The sequence below is a fragment of the Geotrypetes seraphini genome, chromosome 1, assembly GCF_902459505.1.
Source record: "Geotrypetes seraphini chromosome 1, aGeoSer1.1, whole genome shotgun sequence".
NCBI classification, from domain to species: domain Eukaryota; kingdom Metazoa; phylum Chordata; class Amphibia; order Gymnophiona; family Dermophiidae; genus Geotrypetes; species Geotrypetes seraphini.
In genome coordinates, this window is record NC_047084.1 from 360,413,666 (window position 1) to 360,440,518 (window position 26,853).

At 49.8% G+C, this 26,853-nt stretch overlaps 1 protein-coding gene across 4 annotated transcripts in view; it reads left to right on the forward strand.

The window, feature by feature from the left end:
- UBA6 (ubiquitin like modifier activating enzyme 6) overlaps positions 1–26,853 on the forward strand; it is a 328,373-nt gene that overhangs the window by 285,638 nt on the left and 15,882 nt on the right. For all 4 annotated transcript variants that reach the window (XM_033914779.1, XM_033914755.1, XM_033914773.1 and 1 more), the window contains one exon: positions 13,034–13,121. In XM_033914779.1, the coding sequence (XP_033770670.1) occupies positions 13,034–13,121 (88 nt within the window). The remainder of the gene's footprint in view (positions 1–13,033; positions 13,122–26,853) is intronic.

A 26,853-nucleotide genomic window follows, 5' to 3' on the forward strand; every position in this document is an offset into this window, starting at 1 on the left:
ATAAAAATAAATTCAGCAAATGAAAAGATCCCAGGAAAAGTACATTAAAGCAGAAATTCCTTATTCATAGAAAGCTTTTACAATGAGTGGATTTTCAATAGTTTTTTGAATGACACAAAGTTAGAATATAATCTTAATGGTCCATTCAATGAATTCCACAATTTGGGGCCAGCTAAAGAAATAGCTGACATCCAGGTCTTTTTATAATGCACATCCCGGACACATTCGAGTGACAGTTTCATTGCCGATTGTGAACGCAACGTATGGGTTGGAACATTTTTTCAGGGCCTGGATCAAGTATTGTGGTGCTTCCCCATAAAGTACACGGTTTATGACTGTCAAGATCTTATAAAGCAACCAATGTAGTTGTTTAAGTACTGGAGAAATGTGCTCATAATGAGACACCCCTGTGATTATCAGCTGTATTTTGCACAACCTGCAAGGCATGTATCCTTTTTTTTTGTAATACCCAGAAATAAAGCGTTACAAAAATCTAATTTTGTAATTACAAGGCTTTGGATCACTATCTGGAAATCCAACATTGAAAGCATTGGTCTTAATCTGGAGATTGTTCTCATTTGTAAAAAAAAAGCACTTTTAATAACTTTCAAGATATGGTATTCCATTGTTAGATGATTATTCAGATATACACCTAGCATTTTCATATGAGGGGAAATTGAAAGTTGTACCTCCAGTAATCTGATCTCTTTCAACTGTAACATTTGCTAGTCATTACCCACAAACATGACCTCTGTTTTATCTAGGTTTAACACGAACATATTTCTATCCATCCACTTCTTAATCTCATCCATACAAACCATCAATCTAATCTTTGCTTGATTAACTCCATTTTCAACTGGGAAGAAACGCAGATAACGGCATAAATTTGATAGTGACATTTAATTCTGTCAAGATCTGTCCTAGTGAGGCAATGTATATATTGAAAAGCAGTGCCGACAGTGCTGATCCTTGTGGCACTCCTCTTTTCAACTGCATAGTGGAAGAAATGTTTCTACCACTTTGCACTACAAACATCCGTTCAGTCAAAAATGACTTGAACCATTGCATCACCATACCCCCAATACCTCCTATCTGCAGTTTCTGTAACAGAATCAAAGAATCCACTGTATCAAAGTCTGCTGAAATATCCAAGGAAACAACACAAAATATTTTTCCAATGTCTATGCCTCTTCGTAGCACATCTAAAGTTGACAGCAATAAGGTCTCCACCCCATGTCCTTTCCTAAACCCATATTGATGGTCATCTAACCAGTCATTTTTATCTACAAGTTCTTCTAATTCTTCTAGCACGATCCATTCAATTACTTTTGCAATCACAAGCATCATTGAAATTGGTCTATAGCTTCCTAAATTTCCTGGGTCACTATTCTGTTTTATAAAATACAGGTTTAACTATTGTGGTCTTACAACAGGTCAGAATCTTTCCAGTTTGCAGAGATTTATTAACAATTACACAGGCAGTATGGTTTCAGAAAGTACAGATTAGATTGTGCCAGATAAATCTGATTGGACTCTTTAGTGAAGTGACAAAAATGGATGTTGCCTATCTGGACATTAGAGGTTTTTGACAAGTTTCCACAGTAGGTGAATAGAAACCAAACGGGGTGACGAATTGGTTGAACAGCAGAATTTGCATTTATAGAGTCTTTTATGATGAAGGTAGACTGACTAGTTGGGTACCTGAATGATCAGTATTGAGACTAATTCTTCCAAATATTTTTATTAGGACTTGAGGGAAATACAGTTGCAATCAAACATTTAGACACCCATAGCTGATACATCTCCATAGTACACAGTCAAAAACAACATATTCTTTAGCACTCTCCAGACCAGTAGAGGTTAATCTTTACGAATGGGTATATATCCAATCATGACCAGCAGGTGGAGACTGAAAACAAAACTGTGGGACAGTATATAATATACTCCCTTCTCTATTTACCTCAGTCTTCTTTCAGTCTCCAGCAGGTGTTGAGTGAACTGTACCCATCTCCCTTGGTAGGACTGTTGGAATTTGTTTAGGGGGTTTCTAGTCCCTGTTTTTGGCCGGACAGAGCTTGGGCGAGCCCTGTTTGGGGGTCCGTCCGACCTCGGGGGTGTCAAACCCGGCGGGTCTCGAGCGGGGTCCCTCCCCCCACTTCCTCCACCTCCCCACTTTTTTTTAGAGGAGCCTCAGCAGTAAACCTTGCCCCCTAAATCAAGCAAGGCATATTGCTTCGAGAGCCTGTGGAGTCTGTTCTGTAAAAAAAAAAAAAATCCTGAGGTAGTGCCGGTCTGAAGGGTTGTTTCCCTTTAAGAAAACTGTATTTTACTGTTTTTTTTTCATCTAACCGGCACTTTTTTTCTAGCTAAGTCACGTATGGAGCAATTGTGCCCTTCTCCGGGGGAGTGGGACACAATTAGGTCCAGCCGCGAGGCACTCGCGGCCGGCCTGAACTCGGCGGTTTGGGTCGGTGAGGTGGTGGAGCTCCGTCGGCAGCGGCTGCAGGCGCCCAGAGCTCCCCGCCGATGGTGCCTCGCGAGTTGGCTGGGAGCAGTGGGGAAGCCCGGTCTTCCCCAACCGCCCACGGAGGGATTCGCCGAAGGATTCCCTCTCAGCTGATTTTTTGACAGCTGATGCCGACTTGCCTGTTTTAGCGGCTGGGACTGTTCAGCCTTCTCAGCCGCTACAGGCCATGGAGGGAGCATTTTTGGCGGGAACTTCGCCATTTTCTCTGTCTGGCCCCTCCATTTTGTCTGCAACCTCAGGTGACCTTCCCCCTGTATTGCAAACACAGGGGCAGGTTTCAGCAGGGACCCCTGCTGGGGCAAGGAGTCCCTGGGGACCCCCAGGGGTTTTTTGTCCCCAATTTAATTTCTTTCTTTGTGCAGACAATTGGGGGTCCCACGTGCACCTGGGGGGTTTCGGGGGTGGTTTTCCCTCCGCGCCCCCTATGGCTTGCCTCCCTCTTTTCGTTTGGCGTTCCCTCTTCCTCCTCCCTCATCCAAGCGCCCGCGGGGGGGCTTGGATTGCGAATTGGTGGTCGGAGGAGCGTGTTGGCATGGTTGAGGACCTGGCTGCTTTGGCGGGCTTCCAAGATCCTCTAGAGGGGACGCCCGCTGGCAGCGGGGCAGCGGGTTTCCCGTCTTCCAGAGCAGATGCGTCCGTGGTGCGCTTTTTATTCAGAGGGATGAGCTTTTAGACCTGATGTAGCAGGTCTCCTTGGTGCTGCATTTTCGAAGTTGCGCCACCGGAGACCCCGCGTATGGGGGCCCCTCTGCTTCAGGGGATCTGTCCTGTTTCCCGCTCTTTTTCTGTGCATCAGGATTTTCGGGATTTTGTGTTGGCGCAGTGGCCTACGGGCGCCGTTTCGTTTGGTGTGCGCCTTGGCTCATGGGTATCCCATCCCGGAGGGGGATAGGGCTACCTTAATTACGCCAATGGGGACGCGGTGGTCTCGGCACTTCCTAAGCGGCATACCGTGCCTGTTATGGATGGATCTGCTCTTAGGGTCTCTGAGGAGCGTACGTTAGAGACACTTCTTAAGTATAATTTTGATGTCTCTGCCTTGGGGGTCCCGGCAGCTATTTGTGTGGGGCTGGTGGCTCGCACCGTGTTTCGGTGGTCTGAGCATGTCCTGGATCGTGAGTCTGATGACTGGTCCTTAGTGGATCTGGAGGTGGTGAAGTTTGAGACTGCCTCGTTCCTCTCGGTTGTTCTTTGTGACTTGGTGCTGCTAAGTCTGGGTCTTTTGGTGGCCGCACGCTGTACCTTGTGGCTTCGCGCTTGGTCGGCGGTTGCCGCGTCCATAACTGAACTTCCCAAAATTTCCCTTTCGGGGGTTGTTTTTTGTTTAGAGAGGACTTAGATCCGGTGGTTCAGACTCTGACGGACCCGGAGGTGCCCCGTCTGCCTGAGGACCGTGCCCGCCCGGCTTCTCGGGTTGGCATTGCCCGGGGGCGTCTGCGGGAATTTCGCAAATTTCGCCTGGGGCATGGGACTGCTTCTTTCCAGACTTCCGGTTTTTCCCCGGGGTCGGTTGGCTTAGCGCATGCAGTCTTTTTCAGGGGGCCCGTCGGGGGGCTGGGAGTTTCCCCCCCGGTTCCCCTGCTGCCCGTCCTGCGCGATGTCTCTTTGTTGGCGCCCCCTTTGGTTCCCGGGGGTGCCCGGCTTCGCAACTTGTTTCCAAAGTGGGCCAAGATCACGTCCGATCAGTGGGTCCTGGTGGTGGTGCGGGACGGTTATGTACTTGAATTTTATCCGCTCTCTGCCGGATCATATCTAGCCTTTCCATGTCAGGTGGCATGGGAGACGCTAGCCTTTCGCCAGACCCTTCAGCGCTTGCTAGATCTCTAAGCAGTTGTCCAGTGTCCCCTCAGGAGTGCGGTATCGGCTGGTACGCCATTTCCTTTATGGGGCCCTAAAGGGAGGGGACCTTTCGGCCCATCCTTGGTTTAAACTGAGGTCAACAGGACTCTCAGAATTCCCTTTTATTCGCATGGACACACTGCAGTCTGTCCTTCTGACGGTTCAGCCGGGGGAGTTCCTGACTTCTCTCGCTCTGGCGGAGACCTACTTGCCTGTTTCCATTCGGGCCGCTCCTCAGCTCTTTCTTTGCTTGGCGATATTGGGTCTGCACTATCAGTTCTGGGTGCTTCCCTTGGGCCTGGCCACGACTCCCCGGACGTTCGCCAAGTTGATGGTGGTCGTCACGGTGGCATTGCAGTCAGAGGGCATTCTGGTGCACCCCTTCTGGGATGACTGGTTGTTTCGGGCGAAGTCGTTGCAGGAGAGCGCCCGAGTTACGGCTCGGGTGGTTGAGTTTCTCCGGTCGCTGGGCTGGGTGGTCAACCTTTCCAAGAGTCGGTTGGTCCCCGCTCAGTATCTGGAGTACCTTGGAGTTCTGTTCGACACCTCCTTGGGGAAGATCTTCCTTCCAGAGGCCCGGGTAAGCAAATTGCAATCTCAGATTTTGGCGTCCCGGTGTCCTTGGGCGCAGGATTTCCTCCAAGTCTTGGGGTCGATGGCAGCGTTCCTGGATGTTGTGTGGTGGGCCCACATGTCTCTTCAGTATGCTCGGCTCCGTAGATGGTCACCCCAGTGGCTCAGTTTGGAGGTCCCTGTCCCTCTGTGAGGCTTGACGCGCTGCAGTCTTCTTTGGTGGCTCCAGACCTCTCATCTGGTCCAGAGGATGAGTCTGGACCTATCGCAGTGGACGGTGCTTCTCTCGGATGCCAATCTCCTCGGTTGGGGGGGCTCAGTGTCTAGGGGCACCTGGTCCATGGAGGAGGCATCCTAGTCAATCAACATGTTGGAGTCCAGAGCCGTCCCTCTGGCGCTATTAGCCTTCCGCTCGAGGGGCAAGTCGGTCAGAGTCCGGTCTGACAATGCCACAGCGGTGGCTTATGTCAATCGTTGAGGCACCCAAGAGCGCTCAGGTGGCGGAGTAGGCGGCTCGGCTCATGCTTTGGGGCGGAGTCACGCCTTCTGGACCTCTCGGCCTCTCACATGGCCGGGGTAGAGGTTGTTCAGGCGAACTTCCTCAGTCACATCTTAGATCACAGAGAGTGGTGTCTCAGCCCTGTGGCTCTTCAGTTGATAATGCCGGCTTGGGGTCAGTCCCTGATGGACCTGTCGGCCTCGAGTGGCAAGGCCAAGGTGTTCCGCTTCTTCAGTTGTCGCAGGGATGGACTGGCTGAGGGTCTGGATGCTCTGGTTCAACCATGGCCAACAGAGGGGCTGTTGTGCAGGTTCCCTCCGTGGCCATTAGTGGGCAGAGTTCTTCTCCGCATTGTTCGCCATCCGGGTCTGGGGATTCTGGTGGCTCCAGATTGGCCTCGACATCCGTGATACGCAGATCTGGTGACACTCTGGTGGCGGATCCTCTTCCTCTGCCTCCCTTGGACGACCTTCTGACGCAGGGTCCCATTCCCATGTTCGACCCGTCTCCCTTCTGTCTTACGGCTTGGGCTTTTGAAAGGGGTCGCCTTGGTAAGAAGGGGTATTCAGATAGGGTGATTTCTACACTCTTGGGGTCCTGGAGGCTTTCTACCTCTCAGGCTTCTGTGTGGATTTGGCACTTCTTTGAGGGGTGGTGCCAGGTGCGGGGAGTGGTCTCTCTTCGCGTTTCTGTGCCTAACATCTTAGAGTTCTTGCAAGATGGCATGGATAGAGGCCTGGCTTCGGCTTCTCTCCGGGTTCAGCTTGTGGCCTTGTCAGCCTTTCGGGGGTTTGTGACGGGTCAGCGTTTGACAGCCATTCCTGATGTGATTCGCTTTTTGCGGGCGGCCAAGGTGCTCAGGCCTCCCGTGCGGTCCTCTATTCCCTCTTGGAATCTCAGTCTGGTTCTCTCTATTCTGATGCACCCGCCCTTCGAACCGTTGGGCGGCTGCTCTTTGAAGGACCTTCCTCTGAAGACGGTCTTTTTGGTGGACATTTCTTCCGCTAGGCGTGTTTCTGAGCTACATGCTTTCTCTTGTAGGGCTCCCTTCTTGGAGTTTTCTAGGGAGCAGGTTGTCTTGAGGTCTGTTCCTTCCTTTTCTGCCAATAGTAGTTTTTCCTTTTCATGTCAATCAATCTGTGGTCCTCCCGGTCTTGGGTAGTTGGGAGGGCTCTTCTGAGCAAAGTCAGCTGAGCATGTTGGATGCTGGTCGGGTCCTTCGCTCTTATGTGCACCGGACCCAGGAGATCAGGAAATAAAATCATCTCTTTGTCCTTCTGACTGGTCCTCTTAGGGGGGCTGGCGCTTCTAGGGCTACTATTGCATGCTAGATCAAGGAGACTTTTGCTTCCGCTTCTCTTCTGGGGCAGCAGCCCGTTCCGGAGTTTCTCAAAGCTCATTCTACTCGGGGTCAGGTGGCTTCTTTTGCTGAGTCGTTGCTCGTGCCTCCAGTGGACATTTGTACGGCTGCGGTTTGGTCTTCCTTGTATTCCTTTGTCAGACTCTTTCGGGTAGATGTTCTGGCGTGTCAGGACGCGGTGTTCGGTGTGTGTGTTCTGGTGTCGGCCCTTCGGGGGTCCCGCCAGTGTGAGGGACTGCTTTGGTACGTCCCATTCGTAAAGATTAACCTCTACTGGTCTGGAGAGTGCTGAAGAAGGAGAAATTAGGTTCTTACCTGCTAATTTACTTTCTTTTAGCTTCTCCAGACCAGTAGAGGTCCCCACCCTGTCTGTTGTTGTTGTTGGGGCTGTTTCGCGGGCAGTTTTTGTTTTTTGCTGCGGGTTCTAGTATTTTTCTAGGGCCGGGGAGAATTAAAGAACAGCGGCTGTGGCTCGGCTGGCTTAGCTGGCGAGCTGTGGGGACATTTTCCTTCTGGTATTTCTCCTCTGCATTTTCCAACAGCATTTGGGTATGTGATTTGTTACTCCTGTTCGTAGTATTGTTTTCTTTCTGTTTTCCAGTTCTTGGTTCTGCTTGGCTATTCGGCAGACTGAGGTAAATAGAGAAGGGAGTATATTATATACTGTCCCACAGTTTTGTTTTCAGTCTCCACCTGCTGGTCATGATTGGATATATACCCATTCGTAAAGATTAACCTCTACTGGTCTGGAGAAGCTAAAAGAAAGTAAATTAGCAGGTAAGAACCTAATTTCTCCTTTCTGCAAGTTTTAATGCAGGCCTCTACAGGGATTCCTCCCGCCTCCTATCCCGGCCAACTCTAATAATTCTCACCTCCCTTCTGCCTCCCCAATTGTAAACATGGTACCTTTTTAAAATCCCTGGTGGTCCAGTGGTGAACCCAGGGCAGGGGTGATCTTCCTGCACTCCTGCCCTGTGCTGAGTCGCTATCTGAATGGCTGCTGCCAGAAGAAACAGGAATCATCCTGTCAATCTGCTCCTCAAAGCTCACAGTCTCTTTTAGTATTTGGCACTGTCTGCCCATTTTCTCTTTCTCTCAGCTATGCGTCCCTATCTGTGCCAGAGGGAAGATGAACTCGTAGCATCAGAAGTACTGCACAGTTTGCCATCATTGAGCTTTGGATGAGGCTGGGATCTGCAGTTTTTTTGCCAGCCACGACTATGTCCCTTCTGTCAGCAACCTTAGGGTCTGGGGCGGAAAAAAAAGCTTCTTTGCCAAGTACCTCACACAGTGACTCAATTGGTGTGCACACTGAGAGGAAACAAATTTTGCCAGTGCCTTTCATTTGTCCAGGAACTGCCACCACTTAAAAATCTTCATCGGGGTTTGATTTGCTATGACATTCAAGTCCTTTTATTTCCCCGCCTCAGAGCAGTCAGTTGTCTTCTGCCTCAGGGGGGTTTGTATAGGGCCTTTTGTCTGCATAAGGCAGGAACTTCTGCTTCTCTTTCCTCTGAAGATGTGCTGCTGGAGTCTTCTTCCCATCCCCACAAGCGGAGGTGTGTGGATTGGGAGAAGGGTTTCCTTTACTGTGCAGCCGAGGTAAGTTTGTGGTATGTTTTCTGTCATTTTTGCCCCTCCCCCATGTCAGAACTCCACCACTGTGAGGGTGTGTGTGTGTGAGCTAGCGAATAACATGAGGTTGGGTACCCATGGTTAATGGGATGGGGACAGAGCCCACAAGGACAGAGACAAACATTGGCCCCTTGTCATTCTCTAAATACTTTGAAACAAGTATCAATATGTAAAAACTTAATGTATCTTAGACAATTGACAACTGAATTCAACGATTTAAAAAAAACTGCAGAAGTTGTTTTTGGATTTAAATTAACTACTGTTAAATGACATCATTTGTCTTGTCTGCTTTTGGTGTAGCAACAAGAGTCTTGTCTGTTGATCAGACATCGTCTTTCCATCATCTGCCCAGCTGCTTAAGCATCTTACTGTTACTGCAACAGATTCATCCATCGTTGCTGGTATGAAGGAGCATTTCCAACGTTTAATAGACACTTATTTTCCTGTTCAAACACTACATAGTTTAGGTTCTCTTCAGTACCCATGTTTGAAAGTGTTGGGCCTCAAGCAATGTCTAGGGGCCACAATGGGGTCTCCACAGCAAAAATCGATCTCACTTCTTCAAAATTAATGAAGAGGTAGCACTCTGTACTGACTCTATATGTTGATATTTGAGATTCCACTATACTTCATATCATATATAAATAATAAAGGATCAACATCATTGCTGTATCATTTACTCGCCCCATCATGCAAATGATACTGCAATAAAGGATAAGTAAAAAGAGATCTATATGATGTTGATCCTTTATTATTTATATATGATGTATAGTGGAATCTAAAATATCAACGTAGAGTCAGCACAGAGTGAACATAAGAACATAAGTAAGAACATAAGTAGTCGCCTCCGCCGGGGCAGACCAGAGGTCCATCCCGCCCAGCGGTCCGCTCACGCGGCGGCCCATCAGGCATATTGCCTGAGCAGCGGTCCCTGACTAATTTTATACCTATCTCTACACTTATTTCTAAACCTTCCACTGCTCTTATCTGTACCCCTCAATCCCTTTGTCCTCCAGGAACCTATCCAGGTCTTCCTTGAAACCCTTTACTGTGCTATTTCCTATCACGGCCTCCGGAAGGGTGTTCCATGTGTCCACCACCCTCTGTGTGAAAAAGAATTTCCTTGCGTTTGTTCTAAACCTGTCCCCCTTCAATTTCATCGAGTGTCCCCTTGGTCTTGTGGTTTCTTTTAAATTGAAAAATCTGTCCTTGTCAACCTTTTCGATGCCCCTCAGGATCTTGAAGGTCTCTATCATATCTCCTCTGAGTCTCCGCTTTTCCAGGGAGAACAGCCCCAGCTTCTTCAGTCTGTCAGTGTATGTAAGGTTTTCCATACCCTTAATCAGTTTAGTTGCTCTTCTCTGGACTCCCTCAAGCATTGCTACCTCTTCATTAATTTTGAAGAAGTGAGATCGATTTTTGCTGTGGAGTCTTCTTATCTACCTCACTTTCCATCTTCATCCTCTGTTTTAGTGGCCACAATGGGGTCTCCAAGACCTGTCTTGTGTCCAGCACCTATTCCTAGACAATAACAACACCGCCCAAAGTACATACACCTTCGTGCACAAGTTATCAGTTTCTTGTTCTTGTTTATTTAGGACATATTACAGACTCATACACTCAGAAAGGAGAAATGATTATACAGGTGAGAAATATAACTAATAATATTATAGCAAGCTTCCTAAATATTTACTTATAATGCAAAGCACTCACTCGCAGAAAAGAAAGCTTATATAATGAGTAATAGCAGCAATCTGATAACCCTAATTCTCAGAACACAAAATCCTCCAGGGAAATTATTACGCTGAACAAGCACACACATTCACACAACACAGAGTCGAAAGACAAAAAGATAGACCATTTGGAGTCTGTGCCGACTGTCGGAGAGTGTGGCTCTAAGCAGTAGGTAAGAGTCCAGCTTTGTAGTTTAGGGGTCACTATTTATAGGATTTCTCATTGGAAAATATGCATATTCATGAATTTACTGAGCTGTAGATCAGTCATAAAACATATTTCTTTCATGTTCCTCATTTTCACATCTGGATTCTGGCACTATTTAGAAGTAACAAAAATAAAGATACGCTTCCTGGGTAAATGAGGGGGACTAAGAGATGTTGTTTTCCTTTGGTTGCCAGCAGAAATGAAATTTAAGCCCTTAATTTTAAAAACAATGAATGATGTATGCTTAGCCTTCTCCTTACAGCTGCAGGTGACTTTCTGTCCTGTCCCTGATTTGGTCATGTGATGTGATTATTCACATAAATGGACAGAGAGTGTGAGAAATAGAAAAGGAGAGTCTGAATTGGGCCTCATCCCAGGCACCTAGGCTCCATTTTATTATAGTTTTTTATCTACAGAAAGAGCCCAGGACAGATCAACATGCAGAAAAAGACAGATATTTGTTAGTTAAAGTCAAAATAGGAGAGCCTAAAATAATTAAGCATTGTATTTAAAAATCAGGTAAGGCTAAAAACAAGGTTGGAAGAAAAAGATTAGTTAGTAACATCAAAGACTTGGGACAGGATTCACTAAGCATACCGATCGGTTTGCGTCCCGATTTTCCTCCGACACGATTCACTAACCTCTGTCCCGCGCATGCAAATGAGGGGGAACGGCATTCAAATGTAGACGGGCAGCGATTCACAAAAAAAAAAAAATGAGGGACACCGACTGGGCTGACTGATCAAAAATAAGTGACTGCTGAGGACCAGTCACTCAGGTCCTTTCCGACTGCCCTGCCTTATGCTACCCTGCTCTCTGCCCCGATCTCCTGCTTCTGTGCCCCAATCTCCTGTTCTCTGGCCCGACACGCCTGCCCTTCCCCGCAGTACAAGCCCGTGGTTTTAACTCGCAGGTTTAAAACATGTTAAAACCATGAGCTCAAAAGTGAAGTTTTAAAGAGAAAAAATTGCTGCTTTTGTAAGCATGCGCAGCCCATCTACAGGCAAAGATCTGTGTGGTTGAAGGGGAGGGGGCCGTTCCTCCAATCGCACCCATTTAAATACTGACCCTTTGTGGATCAATCAGCCTGCCACGGATCGAGCACGATCGGCAAGTTAGTGAATCTAGCCCATGATTCACTACTTACTCCTTATCTTGTTGCTGCTTAGAGCAAATACATTCTCTTCCCCAATTATCTCAGCTTCAGTAGCTAAGGAATGTCAGTTCTGTTGTGGATACACAGGAGTCCTTAATGTAGCTGTTGATTCCCATTTCCTGCGAACTGCAGAAGGGCATCACTTTAAGAACTTGAAACTCCTCCCCTTCTGTAGTGGAGAACAGCACCTTCCTCAGTTTTCCTTTTGGCAGGCGAACTCGGGTGTCTTTTGCTCTGCTCTGCCTTTCTTTGTTGTTTTGGGTTATTTTTTCAAACAAACCTTTTGAAATTCTTTGTGGCTTCAGTGCCCGGAGGTCCCCTTCTTGGGCATACTCCACCGGGGAAAGGACAAAGTCCTTGTGGGAGGACTGCTTCTCCCAGGCCAATGTCATAGAGTACCTGCAGAGCTAGCCTGCTTTGGGTCCCTTCAGGAGCTCAGAGTCCATCCCCCTGGAAGCGACTCGCCTGCTGATTTTATCAGAGGCTGTGTGGCCTATGAGAAAAATCCTTCGGGATATCAGGGAGCCAGCTGCATATTCCCCCCTCCCTCCCCCCATCACTACAAGAGGAATCTCAGAGGTCAGAGGCAGTGATCGTGGTTTGTCTGACCAGCAGCCAGAAGAATTCCTTCAATGGTTGAAGTTTGAGCAGTTTCTGAGTCAGAAATCCTTTCTCTGCAGCCAGGCTGATTCAGACAAACAGCACCAGAAGTCACAGTGAGTACTCTCATTATTCTCTAAGGGGAACATTAGTGAGGTCTGTAGTTTTGAGATTTTGTGGTTTCTGGGGGTACCCCTTCTCCAAAATCACTATTTTTTTATTTTTCCTTTTAATTTTCCTTCTATCTCCAACAGTCCATTTTTGGCAAGATTTTTTTTATGGCAGCCATCTTGGATTTTTAAAGTTCTCATTTGAAACTCTTTTTCTGCTTCAAAACCATTCAGCAAGTGACTGCCTCTGATGGATGCCCCAGGCCTTTCTAGTCCTGGATTCAGTGTCAGTTGTGCAGAGTTGCCAGTTGAGGAGCAGCCGTGTCCCACATGCTGCAGGATGCAAAAGGAAGGGGCTTTGGGCAAGGGCCTCAGTCAGTCCTCCAAGGCCTTGGAACCCCCGAAAAACTGGTCCAAGGGGAAGCGATCCTGCTCAGATGAATCAAGCAGCAATGAAGCGAAACGCAAGCGCATGGTGGCGGATGATGCAGCTACATCAAAAGAACAAATTATATATTATTAGCATTATAAATTTCTTCAGTCTTTCAAATGAGTTTGGAAAAATTACACTGAGGGTTTTAAGTGTTTAATATAAATGTTACGTTGCTAGCTGCTTTCAGCTGTAGTTTGCTGGGCGTACCATAGTAAAATGTGTTTATATGGTACACTACTGGTTAACAGTATCCATTAGCCTTTAATTCTTTATTAGGTATCCAAACTGTTTTAATTTTAAGATAGCTGGTAGAGGTTAGTATGCTGGAAACTTATTTTTGGTTTCATTTTTCTTGACCAGAAATGGTATAACTTTTACGATCTGGGATAGATGGACTGTGTATGGAAAAGACGACTTCACCCTTTCCAATTTTATTAGTGCTGTAAAGGTAAGATTTTGATGACAAATTTAAGTGTCGTACTGAATATACTCTACTACAAGTCAAGCCTATAGATAGTATAAAACTAAAGATTGGATTGGATAAGTCAGGGGCAGCTAAAAATAAGCAAAAATGAGGTTCCCTTCCAGCCTTCCCTCCCTCACCTGGGCCAGCAACTCACTCTACCTCCCTCCCACCCACCTCCAGGGTCCAAAATTGCTTTCTGTATCAGCATTTCAACCCCTCATCCCCCTCCCAATGAACCTTCTAAAGCAGGGGTGTCCAACCTGCGGCCCCGTGAAGTATTTTGTGTGGCCCCGGTCAAAGGCAATGCAGTGTTTTCCTCTGCTGCCCCTGGGTGTTTATCGTCTTGCCGGCTCCCTCCTCTCTCTTGCTGCAGCGTTTGTGTGGCCCCAGAAAAATTTTTTTGGCCAATGCAGCCCAGGGAAGCCAAAAGGTTAGACACCCCTGTTCTAAAGTATCTTTAAAGCCTAGCTATCCTCTTAGGCTACTTGCTTCCTGCCCTAGAGCACACATTAATTTGGCCTGCCAAATAAGAAATTAAGTAAAAGGGAGTGGTACATAGTACATACAAGGTAGCAGATAAGGATTGCTGCACTGCCATTGCTCTAAAGAAATTTTGAAAGGTGTATGTTGAGGGGGGTAAGGGATTGAAAGGCTGAAATCATGGGCTGGCGGGGAAGAGATCATCCTGCTGACGGGATTGGGGCACTTAATATTTTCAGTTTCATAGATAAAATGATTCTGAGTTTTTTAATTCATTTTTTTAATCAGAGTTTCTCAACTTACTCAAATAAATACAGTAGATTTTGAGGAGATTGTGACTGGTCTCCGATTAAAGTGAATTTTTCTCGAACAATCCTTTTACCCTTCTACCCTGTCACTCCTATCCTTCCTCCCTCATTGACATGTTTTGCTATACAGTCTTTCTCTTCCCCTCTGTTTGTTTTTTTCCTATTTCTCCTCTTAACCTTCCCTCCATTTTTTTTTTTTTTTGGATGCCCTATCTTCTGTTCCTCATGAAATAGCACAAAAGCAGTTTCTTTAGCACTCTCCAGACCAGTAGAGGTTAATCTTTACGAATGGGTATATATCCAATCATGACCAGCAGGTGGAGACTGAAAGCAAAACTGTGGGACAGTATATAATATACTCCCTTCTCTATTTACATCAGTCTTCTTTCAGTCTCCAGCAGGTGTTGAGTGATCTGTACCCATCTCCCTTGGTAGGGCTGTTGGAATTTGTTTAGGGGGTTTCTAGTCCCTGTTTTTGGCCGGACAGAGCTTGGGCGGGCCCTGTTTGGGGGTCCGTCCGACCTCGGGGGTGTCAAACCCGGCGGGTCTCGAGCGGGGTCCCTCCCCCCACTTCCTCCACCTCCCCACTTTTTTTTAGAGGAGCCTCAGCAGTAAGCCTTGCCCCCTAAATCAAGCAAGGCATATTGCTTCGAGAGCCTGTGGAGTCTGTTCTGTAAAAAAAAAAAAAAAAAATCCTGAGGTAGTGCCGGTCTGCAGGGTTGCTTCCCTGTCAGTTTAATGTTTTTTACTGTATTTTTTCTTCTAACCGGCACTTTGTTTCTAGCTAGGTCGCGTATGGAGCAATTGTGCCCTTCTCCGGGGGAGTGGGACACAATTAAGTCCAGCCGCGAGGCACTCGCGGCCGGACTGAATTCGGTAGTTTGGGCCGGTGAAGTGGTGGAGCTCCGTCGGCAGCGGCTGTAGGCGCCCAGAGCTCCCCGCCGATGGTGCCTCGCGAGTCGGCTGGGAGCAGTGGGGAAGCCCGGTCTTCCCCAACCGCCCACAGAGGGATTCCCCGAAGGATTCCCTCTCAGCTGATTTTTTGACAGCTGATGCGGACTTGCCTGTTTTAGCGGCTGGGACTGTTCAGCCTTCTCAGCCGCTACAGGCCATGGAGGGAGCATTTTTGGCGGGAACTTCGCCATTTTCTCTGTCTGGCCCCTCCATTTTGTCTGCAACCTCAGGTGACCTTCCCCCTGTATTGCAAACACAGGGGCAGGTTTCAGCAGGGACCCCTGCTGGGGCAGGGAATCCCTGGGGACCCCCAGGGGTTTTTTGTCCCCAATTTAATTTCTTTCTTTGTGCAGACAACTGGAGGTCCCACGTGCACCTGGGGGGTTTCGGGGGTGGTTTCCCTCCGCGCCCCCTATGGCTTGCCTCCCTCTTTTCGTTTGGCGTCCCCTCTTCCTCCTCCCACATCTAAGCGCTCGCGGGGGGGCTTGGATTGCGAATTGGTGGTCGGAGGAGCGTGTTGGCATGGTTGAGGACCTGGCTGCTTTGGCGGGCTTCCAAGATCCTCTAGAGGGGACGCCCGCTGGCAGCGGGGCGGCGGGTTTCCCGTCTTCCAGAGCAGATGCGTCCGTGGTGCGCTTTTTATTCAGAGGGATGAGCTTTTAGACCTGATGTAGCAGGTCTCCTTGGTGCTGCATTTTTGAAGTTGCGCCACCTGAGACCCCGCGTATAGGGGCCCCTCTGCTTCAGGGGGTCTGTCCTGTTTCCCGCTCTTTTCCTGTGCGTCAGGATTTTCGGGATTTTGTGTTGGTGCAGTGGCCTACGGGCGCCGTTTCGTTTGGTGTGCGCCTTGGCTCATGGGTATCCCATCCCGGAGAGGGATAGGGCTACCTTAATTTCGCCAATGGGGGACGCAGTGGTCTCTGCACTTCCTAAGCGGCATACCGTGCCTGTTATGGACGGTTCTGCTCGTAGGGTCTCTGAAGAGCGTACGTTAGAGACACTTCTTAAGTATAATTTTGATGTCTCTGCCTTGGGGGTCCAGGCGGCTATTTGTGTGGGGCTGGTGGCTCGCACCGTGTTTCGGTGGTCTGAGCATGTCCTGGATCGTGAGTCTGATGACTGGTCCTTAGTGGATCAGGAGGTGGTGAAGTTTGAGATGACTGCCTCGTTCCTCTCGGTTGTTCTTTGTGACTTGGTGCTGCTAAGTCTGGGACTTTTGGTGGCCGCACGCTGTACCTTGTGGCTTCGCACTTGGTCGGCGGTTGCCGTGTCCAAAACTGAACTTCCCAAAATTTCCCTTTCGGGGGTTGTTTTTTGTTTAGAGAGGACTTAGATCCGGTGGTTCAGACTCTGACGGACTCTGAGGTGCCCCGTCTGCCTGAGGACCGTGCCCGCCCGGCATCTCGGGTTGGCATTGCCCGGGGGCGTCTGCGGGAATTTTGCAAGTTTCGCCTGGGGCATGGGACTGCTTCTTTCCAGGCTTCCGGTTTTTCCCCGGGGTCGGTTGGCTTAGCGCATGCAGTCTTTTCAGGGGGCCCGTCGGGGGGCTGGGAGTTCCCCTCCCCCCCCGGTTCCCCTGCTGCCCGTCCTGCGCGATGTCTCTTTGCCGGCGCCCCCTTTGGTTCCCGTGGGTGCCCGGCTTCGCAACTTGTTTCCCAAGTGGGCCAAGATCACGTCCGATCAGTGGGTCCTGGTGGTGGTGCGGGACGGTTATGTACTTGAATTTTGCCCGCTCTCTGCCGGATCATATCTAGCCTCTCCATGTCAGGTGGCATGGGAGACGCTAGCCTTTCACCAGACCCTTCAGCGCTTGCTAGATCTCAAAGCAGTTGTCCAGTGTCCCCTCAGGAATGCGGTATCGGCTGGTACGCCATTTCCTTTATGGGGCCCTAAAGGGAGGGGACCTTTCGGCCCATCCTTGGTTTAAACTGAGGTCAACAGGACTCTCAGAATTCCCTTTTATTCACATGGACACACTGCAGTCTGTCCTTCTGGCGGTTCAGCTGGGGGAGTTCCTGACTTCTCTCGCTCTGGCGGAGGCCTACTTGCCTGTTTCCATTCGGGCCTCTCCTCAGCTCTTTCTTTGCTTTGCGATATTGGGTCTGCACTATCAGTTCTGTGTGCTTCCCTGGGGCCTGGCCACGATTCCCCGGACGTTCGCCAAGTTGATGGTGGTCGTCACGGCGGCATTGCAGTCAGAGGGCATTCTGGTGCACCCCTTCTGGGATGACTGGTTGTTTCGGGCGAAGTCGTTGCAGGAGAGCGCCCGAGTTACGGCTCGGGTGGTTGAGTTTTTCCGGTCACTGGGCTGGGTGGTCAACCTTTCCAAGAGTCGGTTGGTCCCCGCTCAGCATCTGGAGTACCTTGGGGTTCTGTTCGACACCTCCTTGGGGAAGGTCTTCCTTCCAGAGACCCGGGTAAGCAAATTGCAATCTCAGATTCGCCTTCTTTTGGCGTCCCGGTGTCTTCGGGCGCAGGATTTCCTCCAAGTCTTGGGGTCGATGGCAGCGTTCCTGGATGTTGTGAGGTGGGCGCGGGCCCACATGTGTCTCTTCAGTATGCTCTGCTCCGTAGATGGTCACCCCAGAGGCTCAGTTTGGAGGTCCCTGTCCCTCTGCGAGGCTTGGCGCGCTGCAGTCTTCTTTGGTGGCTCCAGACCTCTCATCTGGTCCAGAGGATGAGTCTGGATATATCGCAGTGGACGGTGCTTCTCACGGATGCCAGTCTCCTCGGTTGGGGGGGCTCAGTGTCTAGGTCACTCAGCTCAGGGCACCTGGTCCATGGAGGAGGCGTCCTGGTCGATCAACATGTTGGAGACCAGAGCTGTCCCTCTGGCGCTGTTAGCCTTCCGCTCCCTCTTGATGGGCAAGTCGGTCAGAGTCCGGTCTGACAATGCCACAGCGGTGGCTTATGTCAATCGTTGAGGCACCAAGAGTGCTCAGGTGGCGGAGGAGGCAGCTCGGCTCATGCTTTGGGGCGGAGTCACGCCTTCTGGACCTCTCGGCCTCTCACATGGCTGGGGTGGAGAATGTTCAGGCGAACTTCCTCAGTCACATCTTAGATCACAGAGAGTGGTGTCTCAGCCCTGTGGCTTTTCAGTTGATAATGCCGGCTTGGGGTCAGTCCCTGATGGACCTGACGGCCACGAGTGGCAATGCCGAGGTGTTCCGCTTCTTCAGTCGTCGCAGGGATGGACTGGCTGAGGGTCTGGATGCTCTGGTTCAACCATGGCCAACAGAGGGGCTGTTGTGCATGTTCCCTCCGTGGCCATTAGTGGGCAGAGTTCTTCTCCGCATTGTTCGCCATCCGGGTCTGGTGGTTCTGGTGGCTCCAGATTGGCCTCGACATCCGTGATATGCAGATCTGGTGACACTCTGGTGGCAGATCCTCTTCCTCTGCCTCCCTTGGACGACCTTCTAACGCAGGGTCCCATTCCCATGTTCGACCCGTCTCCCTTCTGTCTTACGGCTTGGCTTTTGAAAGGGGTCGCCTTGGTAAGAAGGGGTATTCAGATAGGGTGATTTCTACACTCTTGGGGTCCTGGAGGCTTTCTACCTCTCAGGCTTCTGTGTGGATTTGGCACTTCTTTGAGGGGTGGTGCCAGGTGCGGGGAGTGGTCTCTCTTCGCGTTTCTGTGCCTAACATCCTAGAGTTCTTGCAAGATGGCCTGGATAGAGGCCTGGCTTCGGCTTCTCTCCGGGTTCAGCCTTGTCAGCCTTTCGGGGGTTTGTGACGGGTCAGCGTTTGACAGCCATTCCTGATGTGATTCGCTTTTTGCGGGCGGCCAAGGTGCTCAGGCCTCCCGTGCGGTCCTCTGTTCCCTCTTGGAATCTCAGTCTGGTTCTCTCTATTCTGATGCACCCGCCCTTCGAACCGTTGGGCGGCTGCTCTTTGAAGGACCTTCCTCTGAAGACGGTCTTTTTGGTGGACATTTCTTCCGCTAGGCGTGTTTCTGAGCTACAGGTTTTCTCTTGTAGGGCTCCCTTCTTGGAGTTTTCTAGGGAGCAGGTTGTCTTGAGGCCTGTTCCTTCCTTTTCTGTCGAAAGTAGTTTTTCCTTTTCATGTCAATCAATCTGTGGTCCTCCCGGTCTTGGGTAGTTGGGAGGACTCTTCTGAGCAAAGACAGCTGAGCATGTTGGATGTTGGTCGGGTCCTTTGCTCTTATGTGCAACGGACCCAGGAGATCAGGAAAAAAATCATCTCTTTGTCCTTCTGACTGGTCCTCTTAGGGGGGCTGGCGCTTCTAGGGCTACTATTGCATGCTAGATCAAGGAGACTATTGCTTCCGCTTCTCTTCTGGGGCAGCAGCCCGTTCCGGAGTTTCTCAAAGCTCATTCTACTCGGGGTCAGGCGGCTTCTTGGGCTGAGTCGTTGCTCGTGCCTCCAGTGGACATTTGTAAGGCTGCGGTTTGGTCTTCCTTGTATTCCTTTGTCAGACTCTTTCGGGTAGATGTTCTGGCGCGTCAGGACGCGGTGTTCGGTGTGTGTGTTCTGGTGTCAGCCCTTCGGGGGTCCCGTGTGAGGGACTGCTTTGGTACGTCCCATTCATAAAGATTAACCTCTACTGGTCTGGAGAGTGCTAAAGAAGGAGAAATTAGGTTCTTACCTGCTAATTTACTTTCTTTTAGCTTCTCCAGACCAGTAGAGGTCCCCACCCTGTCTGTTGTTGTTGTTGGGGCTGTTTCGCGGGCAGTTTTTGTTTTTTGCTGCGGGTTCTAGTATTTTTCTAGGGCCGGGGAGAATTAAAGAACAGCGGCTGTGGCTCGGCTGGCTTAGCTGGCGAGCTGTGGGGACATTTTCCTTCTGGTATTTTCCTCTGCATTTTCCAACAGCATTTGGGTATGTTATTTGTTACTCCTGTTCGTAGTATTGTTTTCTTTCTGTTTTCCAGTTCTTAGTTCTGCTTGGCTATTCGGCAGACTGATGTAAATAGAGAAGGGAGTATATTATATACTGTCCCACAGTTTTGTTTTCAGTCTCCACCTGCTGGTCATGATTGGATATATACCCATTCGTAAAGATTAACCTCTACTGGTCTGGAGAAGCTAAAAGAAAGTAAATTAGCAGGTAAGAACCTAATTTCTCCTTTCTTATGGAGCTCGAATGGGCTTGCAATCATTTTGTTTCACATATAGGGGCATATAGGTGAAGCGCACTAAGCAGTTAGTATGGATCTTAGGGAACGGGGACGATGGGAATCCCGCGGGACCCGCGAGTTCCCCCTTCGGGTTGCAGGGATCCCGTGGGGATACCCCTTGTGGTCTCGGGGATCCCGCGGGGTTGGAGGCAGCTCGAGCCGAGTGGCTCATCTTCTTTTCCTGTAGCGTACAGCGCTCTCAGCACTCCGAGTCCACACGTAGCCGACCCGGAAGTCTTCCCCCGACGTCAGAGCTGGCGTCGGAGGAATGCTTCTCGTCAGCAGTGTACAGCGTGCAGGGCCCGTTGCCCTGTGATTGTGAAGAAGTTCTGCTCTGAGTAATGTCGGGAGAGGTGGTGAGATGGTTCTGTCGTGCGCCTCGCATACCACAGAGGAGTGGAAAGAAGGAAGCAGCAAGTCTTGCGGGAGGGGGCAGAACGGGAGGGGTCAAGCAAGCGGGCACACATGCATTGTAATTAGGAGAAAGCTGTTGGGATGCGAGAGGGGCCCAAACGTGGGACACAGGAGGGGGTGCATTTTTGAACACAAAAGGCAGGGAAAAGAAGAGAGGAGCAACATTAATGGAAAGAGGACAGATTGGCTGCTTGAGTTGGGTTTTTTTGTTGTTTGTTTGATTGGGGGGTTTTTTTGGGGGGGTGTTCCTGTACATTGTACAACGAGGCAAGGAAGGAAGGGACTGTCTACAGTCCTTTGCTTTTTATGGCTAGCTAGTTTTGATGTCCAAAACTGTTTTGTTGAATTGCATAAATATGGGAGAGAGGACGGAGGAAGGGAGGGAAAGTGATGCTGAGGTTGGGGAGAGAATAGAAAGGGAGAATTGGGCCTAAGTGTGTCAGTTAGAGGGAAAGACATGGTGTACACGGGGAATGGAAGAAAGAGGAGAATTTTTGGTCATAGGGAGGGAGTGAGGTACAGATGATAGGGAAGAGAAAGATGAGAGGGAGAAATGTGGTGGTGGAAAGGGAACAGTGGGACAGATTGAAAGGGATGTAAGAGGGAGGAATGTTGGACATAGTGGTGAAGGGAATGGAGGGAGAGATGTGGCATGGTGCTGGAGAGGGGTGATAGAAGAAGAAATGTTGGGCATAGGGCTGGTGGGCAGTCACGAAAGATGAGAAAGGGATAAATGCTGGACCATGGTAGGATGAACCAATGGACAGCAACAGAAGAATTTACAGAAGATGGGGAAAGCGGAAAAAAGAAACTGGGACCAACTTTATGGAAAAATAAGTCTCCAGACAACAAAGGTAAAAAACGGAATTTATTGACTAAAATATATTAGCTTTGAGAAATGTATATAGCAGATGTCTTTGTATTGTGTTCAAAAGGAAAGGAAATGCATTTCTGGGTTTATTTCGACAGCGTTGAAGTACTTGCTGACCCTTGCTGTGACTGGTGGGGATCCCCAAGCACCACTAGCAGAGGACCTCCGCTAGAGACAGCCAGAACTCCCCTCCACCAAGCACAGCAGTCACTGGCAGCATCCATGAGCCACTGAGGTGCCAGCATCTGTGACTCAGGGACGCTACTGCTTCCTGCCAAGCTTGGTAAAAGGGACCCCCGGCCAACTGCAAAGGAAGACCTCAGCTGACAGCTTGGGGGTTCTCATCAGCTGAGATTTTATTTTTAAATTAGAGGCTCTGGTAGAAATCCGTTTACAAAGTATGTATTCTTCCCAATTAATATTTCCAAATTAATAAAGTGTCTTTGCTTATTTGTAAATGGGTCTTTACCAGAGCCTTTAATTCAGTAGCATAATTAAATGAAATAACTATTTCTGAAGTTTATAGGGATGGGCGTGGACGGAGGGGATTCCTCATGGGGATGGAGGAATTCCTCGCAGGGACGGGTGGGGACGGAGGGATTCCTCGCGGGGATGGGTGGGATTTTGGCGGGGACGGGTGGGATTTCTGTCCCCGCGCAACTGTCTAACACAAAACAGTGAGTTGTCTAAAAGTCTGGCAGTAGTGTGGGAATTGGGCAAGGTCTGCACATTGCAGTCAGCATGCAGTGTGTAACATATACTAACTGGCATATGTTAATGCCACTTCACTTAGTATTGCCTCAGTATGTAAAGTTAAGTCTATAAACATTCATATCACCTGAATATCAGGCACTTTCAGAAATGTGGTGTTGCAGAAACTGAATGTTTTTCCAATTACTGCAGAGTCGTTGCACTTAACATGCATTAATTATAGCCGTTCTTGTACAATAAATTCTGGAATCTTCACCATCGGGTTTGTGTATTCTCTCTAGCTCTGAGCTGCAGGCACTCCAAAACAAAAATTTAGCCCCTCCCTAGGTATATACATCCTGTCACGTGCCTTAGAATTCCAATCTGTTCCTGCAGCTCTGACTGCTGGTTTACCTTTTCTGCTCATGCTTCATTGTACATTTCTAGTTCTTTTATTTCATCATTTGGCGCAGGTTGCCCTTGTACTGTGGATTCACCCTGCGGGGACATCCTTTGGTGAGAGATCGCAGACTTTAGTATTTACTTTGTCTGCTTCTGAGGGGGCACTGCTAGCAGACCTGTAGTAAACCCCTCAGACAGCCTGCAGGTCAGATCGGATCTCCGGGATTGGGAGCCACCTCACCCTTGGTTTGTCCGCAACAGGGTAGATCGCAGGCTGCTGTGGTTCCGTGGAGGTACGCCAGGATCGGAACCGGACTGCGCGTCTTCCCTGAATTTGCTGTGAGGTCCGGAGAGTCCCTGCCTGGGGTTATTGGAAAGGTGAGGTGGTCAGAAGATCTGAAATCCCAGTTTTTATTAGCTCCTGAGGTATGATCTCTCTGCTTGCTGGCTGCTATTCATTTCTATTGCAGCATGTCTCTGTGTGTGCCTGTGTGCTCACAAGCGATTTTCAGGGGGGGTCCTTAAAAGGTTTTTTTGGGTGGTTTCCCTGCATGCCCTAGCCCCTCCCCCACCTGTAAAATCTAAAAATTGCCATTTTTCTGGGTTTCCTGTGATTTTTCTGGACCATTTTAAGGCAAAATTGGTACCCGCAGCGGCCATCTTGAATTTTTTTTTTTTTTTTCATTAAGTATATTTTTTTGCTCTTAGAAGCTTCGTTTTTGCTCCATACTTCACAGATGACCACCTCAGGACAGGATGGTATGCCTCAATTACGATGGATGGTTGGCGGTTTCGCGGATGCAATTCACGTGCGCTACGGCACACGGGGTGAGATGGCGCAGTTTCTGTGTTTTCCTCCTTCAGAGAGTCCCCTTTGACCTCAACTTCTACCAGAGACGCTTTTGGCACGTCTGGTCCCCCTCAAATGGGGATGAACTACGCGGCTTAGAGCCGCAAGTGCAGCTTCGGGGGAGAATGTCTCATTCTTTGGCTAGAGCACCAATACTGCAGTACACAGCGCGACTTTCGTTGCCGGTGCCTATTTCCCGCCTTCAAGTGTCAGATAAGGTGTCAGGCTTTTCTGGTTCAAAGAGGCTGTCTGCTTCTTCCACGTAGAATCCACTGCTGCAGATGGGATCTGCCCTCTCTGGATACCAGCATGCCTTTGGGTTTTACTTTTGATGACACCAGAGAGCGGACTGGTGGTTCCGCCATCGCTTCTGCCCCGGTCTCTGTCCCTTGGCTGTCGCAGGTTTTTCTGCAGCATCCACTAGTGTGGCTTTTCTGGCAGATCTTCGGGATCCCACTGATGGCAGGTCCCCAGTACTTGGGGTTGTCCCGGCTGTGCGCAGGTTCTTCCGGCTGCTGGCAGAATGTTCCTTATTGAGTGATCAGCGCCCGCTTCCTTTCCAGACTGGGATAGGATGCCTTTAGTGATTTGGGGGTCTTAGCGCGCTTGCATCCCAGGGACCCGGAATGCTCTAAGTGTGTAGCATTGCTGACAGTGGTTTTGGTTGTGACACAAGTCACTAACTGCACATTCTTGCCCTCTGTTGGAGGAATTGTCCTGCAAGAGGTTCAGGACAGGTGGGTGGATTTTGTCGTCAAATGCCTTTTAGATTCCACAGTGGCGGGAGTGTAAGCTACAGTGGCCTCCTCCTTTGTTGCCAGTGCGTGGCGCTCCAAGCTCCGCCGGGATCCAGAGGGGGTTGTCCTTTGGGACTTTGATTTCCTAGTCTCCATGGTGACTTGTTTGGCAGATACTCTCCTTGCATGGTAAAAGTTTTTGCTAAACTTGGAGCTTTTTTGGTCTCTGCCTGGCAAATGGTGTAGATTCACCGATAGTCCGAGGTTTCTTCTTCTACAGCTGCGCTGAGCTGATTTCCTTTCAGAGGTTTGCTCTTGCCTGGCCAAGGTTTGGCTGACCTGGCCATTGGGCAGGGCTGTAAGCCTATGGTGCTTCACAGGTTGCTACCTTGACCTGCCCGGGGATCTGGATGACCAAGATTTTTCCTCCTTATAGGAGACCTCTCCAGTACTCCAGACCCCTATCTACAGGGTACCGGTTCGAAGCACCTTCCAGACCTCGTTTTGGAGGTCAGACGTGACACCGGTTTTTCAACAGTTCTCCTGCCCATCCCATGAGAGAATTTGACGCCAGGGCTCTAGTTCCTCTTCCTCGGATTGGGGGATGCCTCTCAGCCTACTTGACAGAATGGCAGAAAATGATTTGGGACCTGTGGGTTCTCGAAGTGCTCAGACTGGTTCTCCGCTTTAAATTTTTTTCCGATCTCTTCACAGGAAATCCAGATCACACCCAGCGTGTGCAGGCCGTGGTTCAAAGATTGCTGGATCTGGCAGCGATGGACCCGGTTCCACAAGAAGACTTGGGCTCCGAGAGATACTCAATGTTTCTCATCATTCCAACGAAAGGCTCCGAAGATTGAAAGCCTTTTCTGGAACTTGATCCGTGCATACCTTTCTGCATGTACCCTGTTTCCGGATGGGAAAAGTGCGTTCAGTTTTGGCGGCAGTACCACCTGGGGAATTCTTGGCTTCCCTGGATCTCACTAAAGTTTACCCTCCTCATCCTGATTTTTTAGGAGCACAGGAGGTTTCTGTGGGTTCCTGTACTCAGCCGGCAATTTTGATTCACAGCTCTGCCTTCGGGCTGACAACAGAGCCTTGTTTTTCCATGACGATCATGGTGGTGGTGGCTACCCACCTGCGCTTGCAGGGCATGTTGGACCTTCCGTCCCTAGATGACTGGTTGTTCAAGGTCCCCTCAATAGAGGAGGGCTGCCGGGCAGTTCACCAGGTGGTGCAGTTGCTGGAGCGTCTCGGTACTCAACTTGAAGTAGAGTCATTGAGTACCAACACAGACATTGGAATATCTGGGAGTCCGGTTCCATATGAGCACACACCTGGTAGTTCTTCTGGACTACAGGATGCTCAAGCTACAGAGTACCATTCAGGCCCTGTTGCAGTTCCAGCGTCAATGGCCTAGCTGTTCCTGCAAGTCCTGGATCTCATGGTTGCGACCATGGCTTTGTTTCCGTGGACCAGAGCGTGACTTCGAACTCTTCAGCTGTCTCTCCTGAATCGATGGAACTCCCGGCGGACTTCGCTGGGTGAGAAGCTGCCTGGGTTGGCAGCAGCCCGCAACAACATGTCGTGATGGTTACCTCCTGTGACGCCAGATAGAGGGCTTCCTCTGAGGGTCCTGGCCTGGTTGACCCTGATGACGGACGCGACCGTGTCCGGTTGGGGGGCAGTTTGCAAAACTGTCCCGGCGAAAGGCCGGTGGACGGCACTGGAGCACAGTTCCATCCATCCATCGCTTGGAACTTCGTTCACTCCGTCTGGCCCTCTTGAGGGTTCAACTTTCTCCATCGGAAGGTGGTTCGGTGTTCTCCGACGCCACGGCAGGGGTGTCTTTTAGCAACCATCTGGGGGAACGCACATTGTCCCCTGCTGAGTCTGTTGGCTCAGATGCTCTTTTCCTGGGGGGAAAAGCATCAGGTGACCTTGTCCGCAGCCCAAGTGGCCGGCGTAGACTCTGTTCAGGCAGACTTTCTCAGTTATCTGATTCTGGACCTGGGAGATGGGTCCTTATCCAGGATGGCTTTCGAGGCCATCGTTCGGCAGTGCCCCGAGCTCCTATTCTCTGCTGCCTTCCCTGCAGTGCAAGCCTGCGGGTTTAAAGCAGGGCTGCATATCGATCGGGCAGGTTAGTGAATCCGGCCCAATGTATGCAGAGAGAGGAGGCCCACACTCTGTTCACTAGATGTGCCTAATGAATTATTAATGCAGCATCAGCTATGTCTCCTCCATCTACTGGCATCAGTTATGTCTCCTCCATCTGCTGGCGTCCGCCTGGCTCCAGAAGGCGGTCAGATTCTTAAGCCAACGCAGACAGGTCGGCAGCGAGGAGCTGGTTGCTCTGGCTTCACCTTGACCACTGGGGGGGAACTTCTGTATGTTTTTCCTCCGTGGCACTTGATAGGGCGCATTCGGTGCTGAGTGTCTGCTCAAGTGGGCTTGGTGCTCTGGGTGGCCCAAGTTGGCCTCGGAGAAAGTGGTACGCATGGTTGCGCAGGGACCGGGGGGCTGCGGCTTCTCTGTCCCCGGAGGTGGCTTACGCAGGTCCCCATAGCGTTCCGAGTTTCGGTCCACTTTGGCTCTTGAGCGCGCAGCTTTGCTCACTCGGGACTATTCTTCTGCAGTTATCTCTATGCTCCTTCGGAGTGACTGGAACTCTGCTGTGTCTGGCTTTGCCCAGGCCTAGAGGTATTTCCAGGTTTGCTGTGTGAGGGCTTGGGTAGATTCCTCGGCCCCTCCATGACTCATGTCCTCGACTTCCTGCAGGTTGTGTCTAGTTCGTATTTGTGTCCCGCTGCTCTCAGGGGTTCTTATGCGTCTCTCCTGACGTTGTCAGCTTCTTGCGGGAGGGGGGGG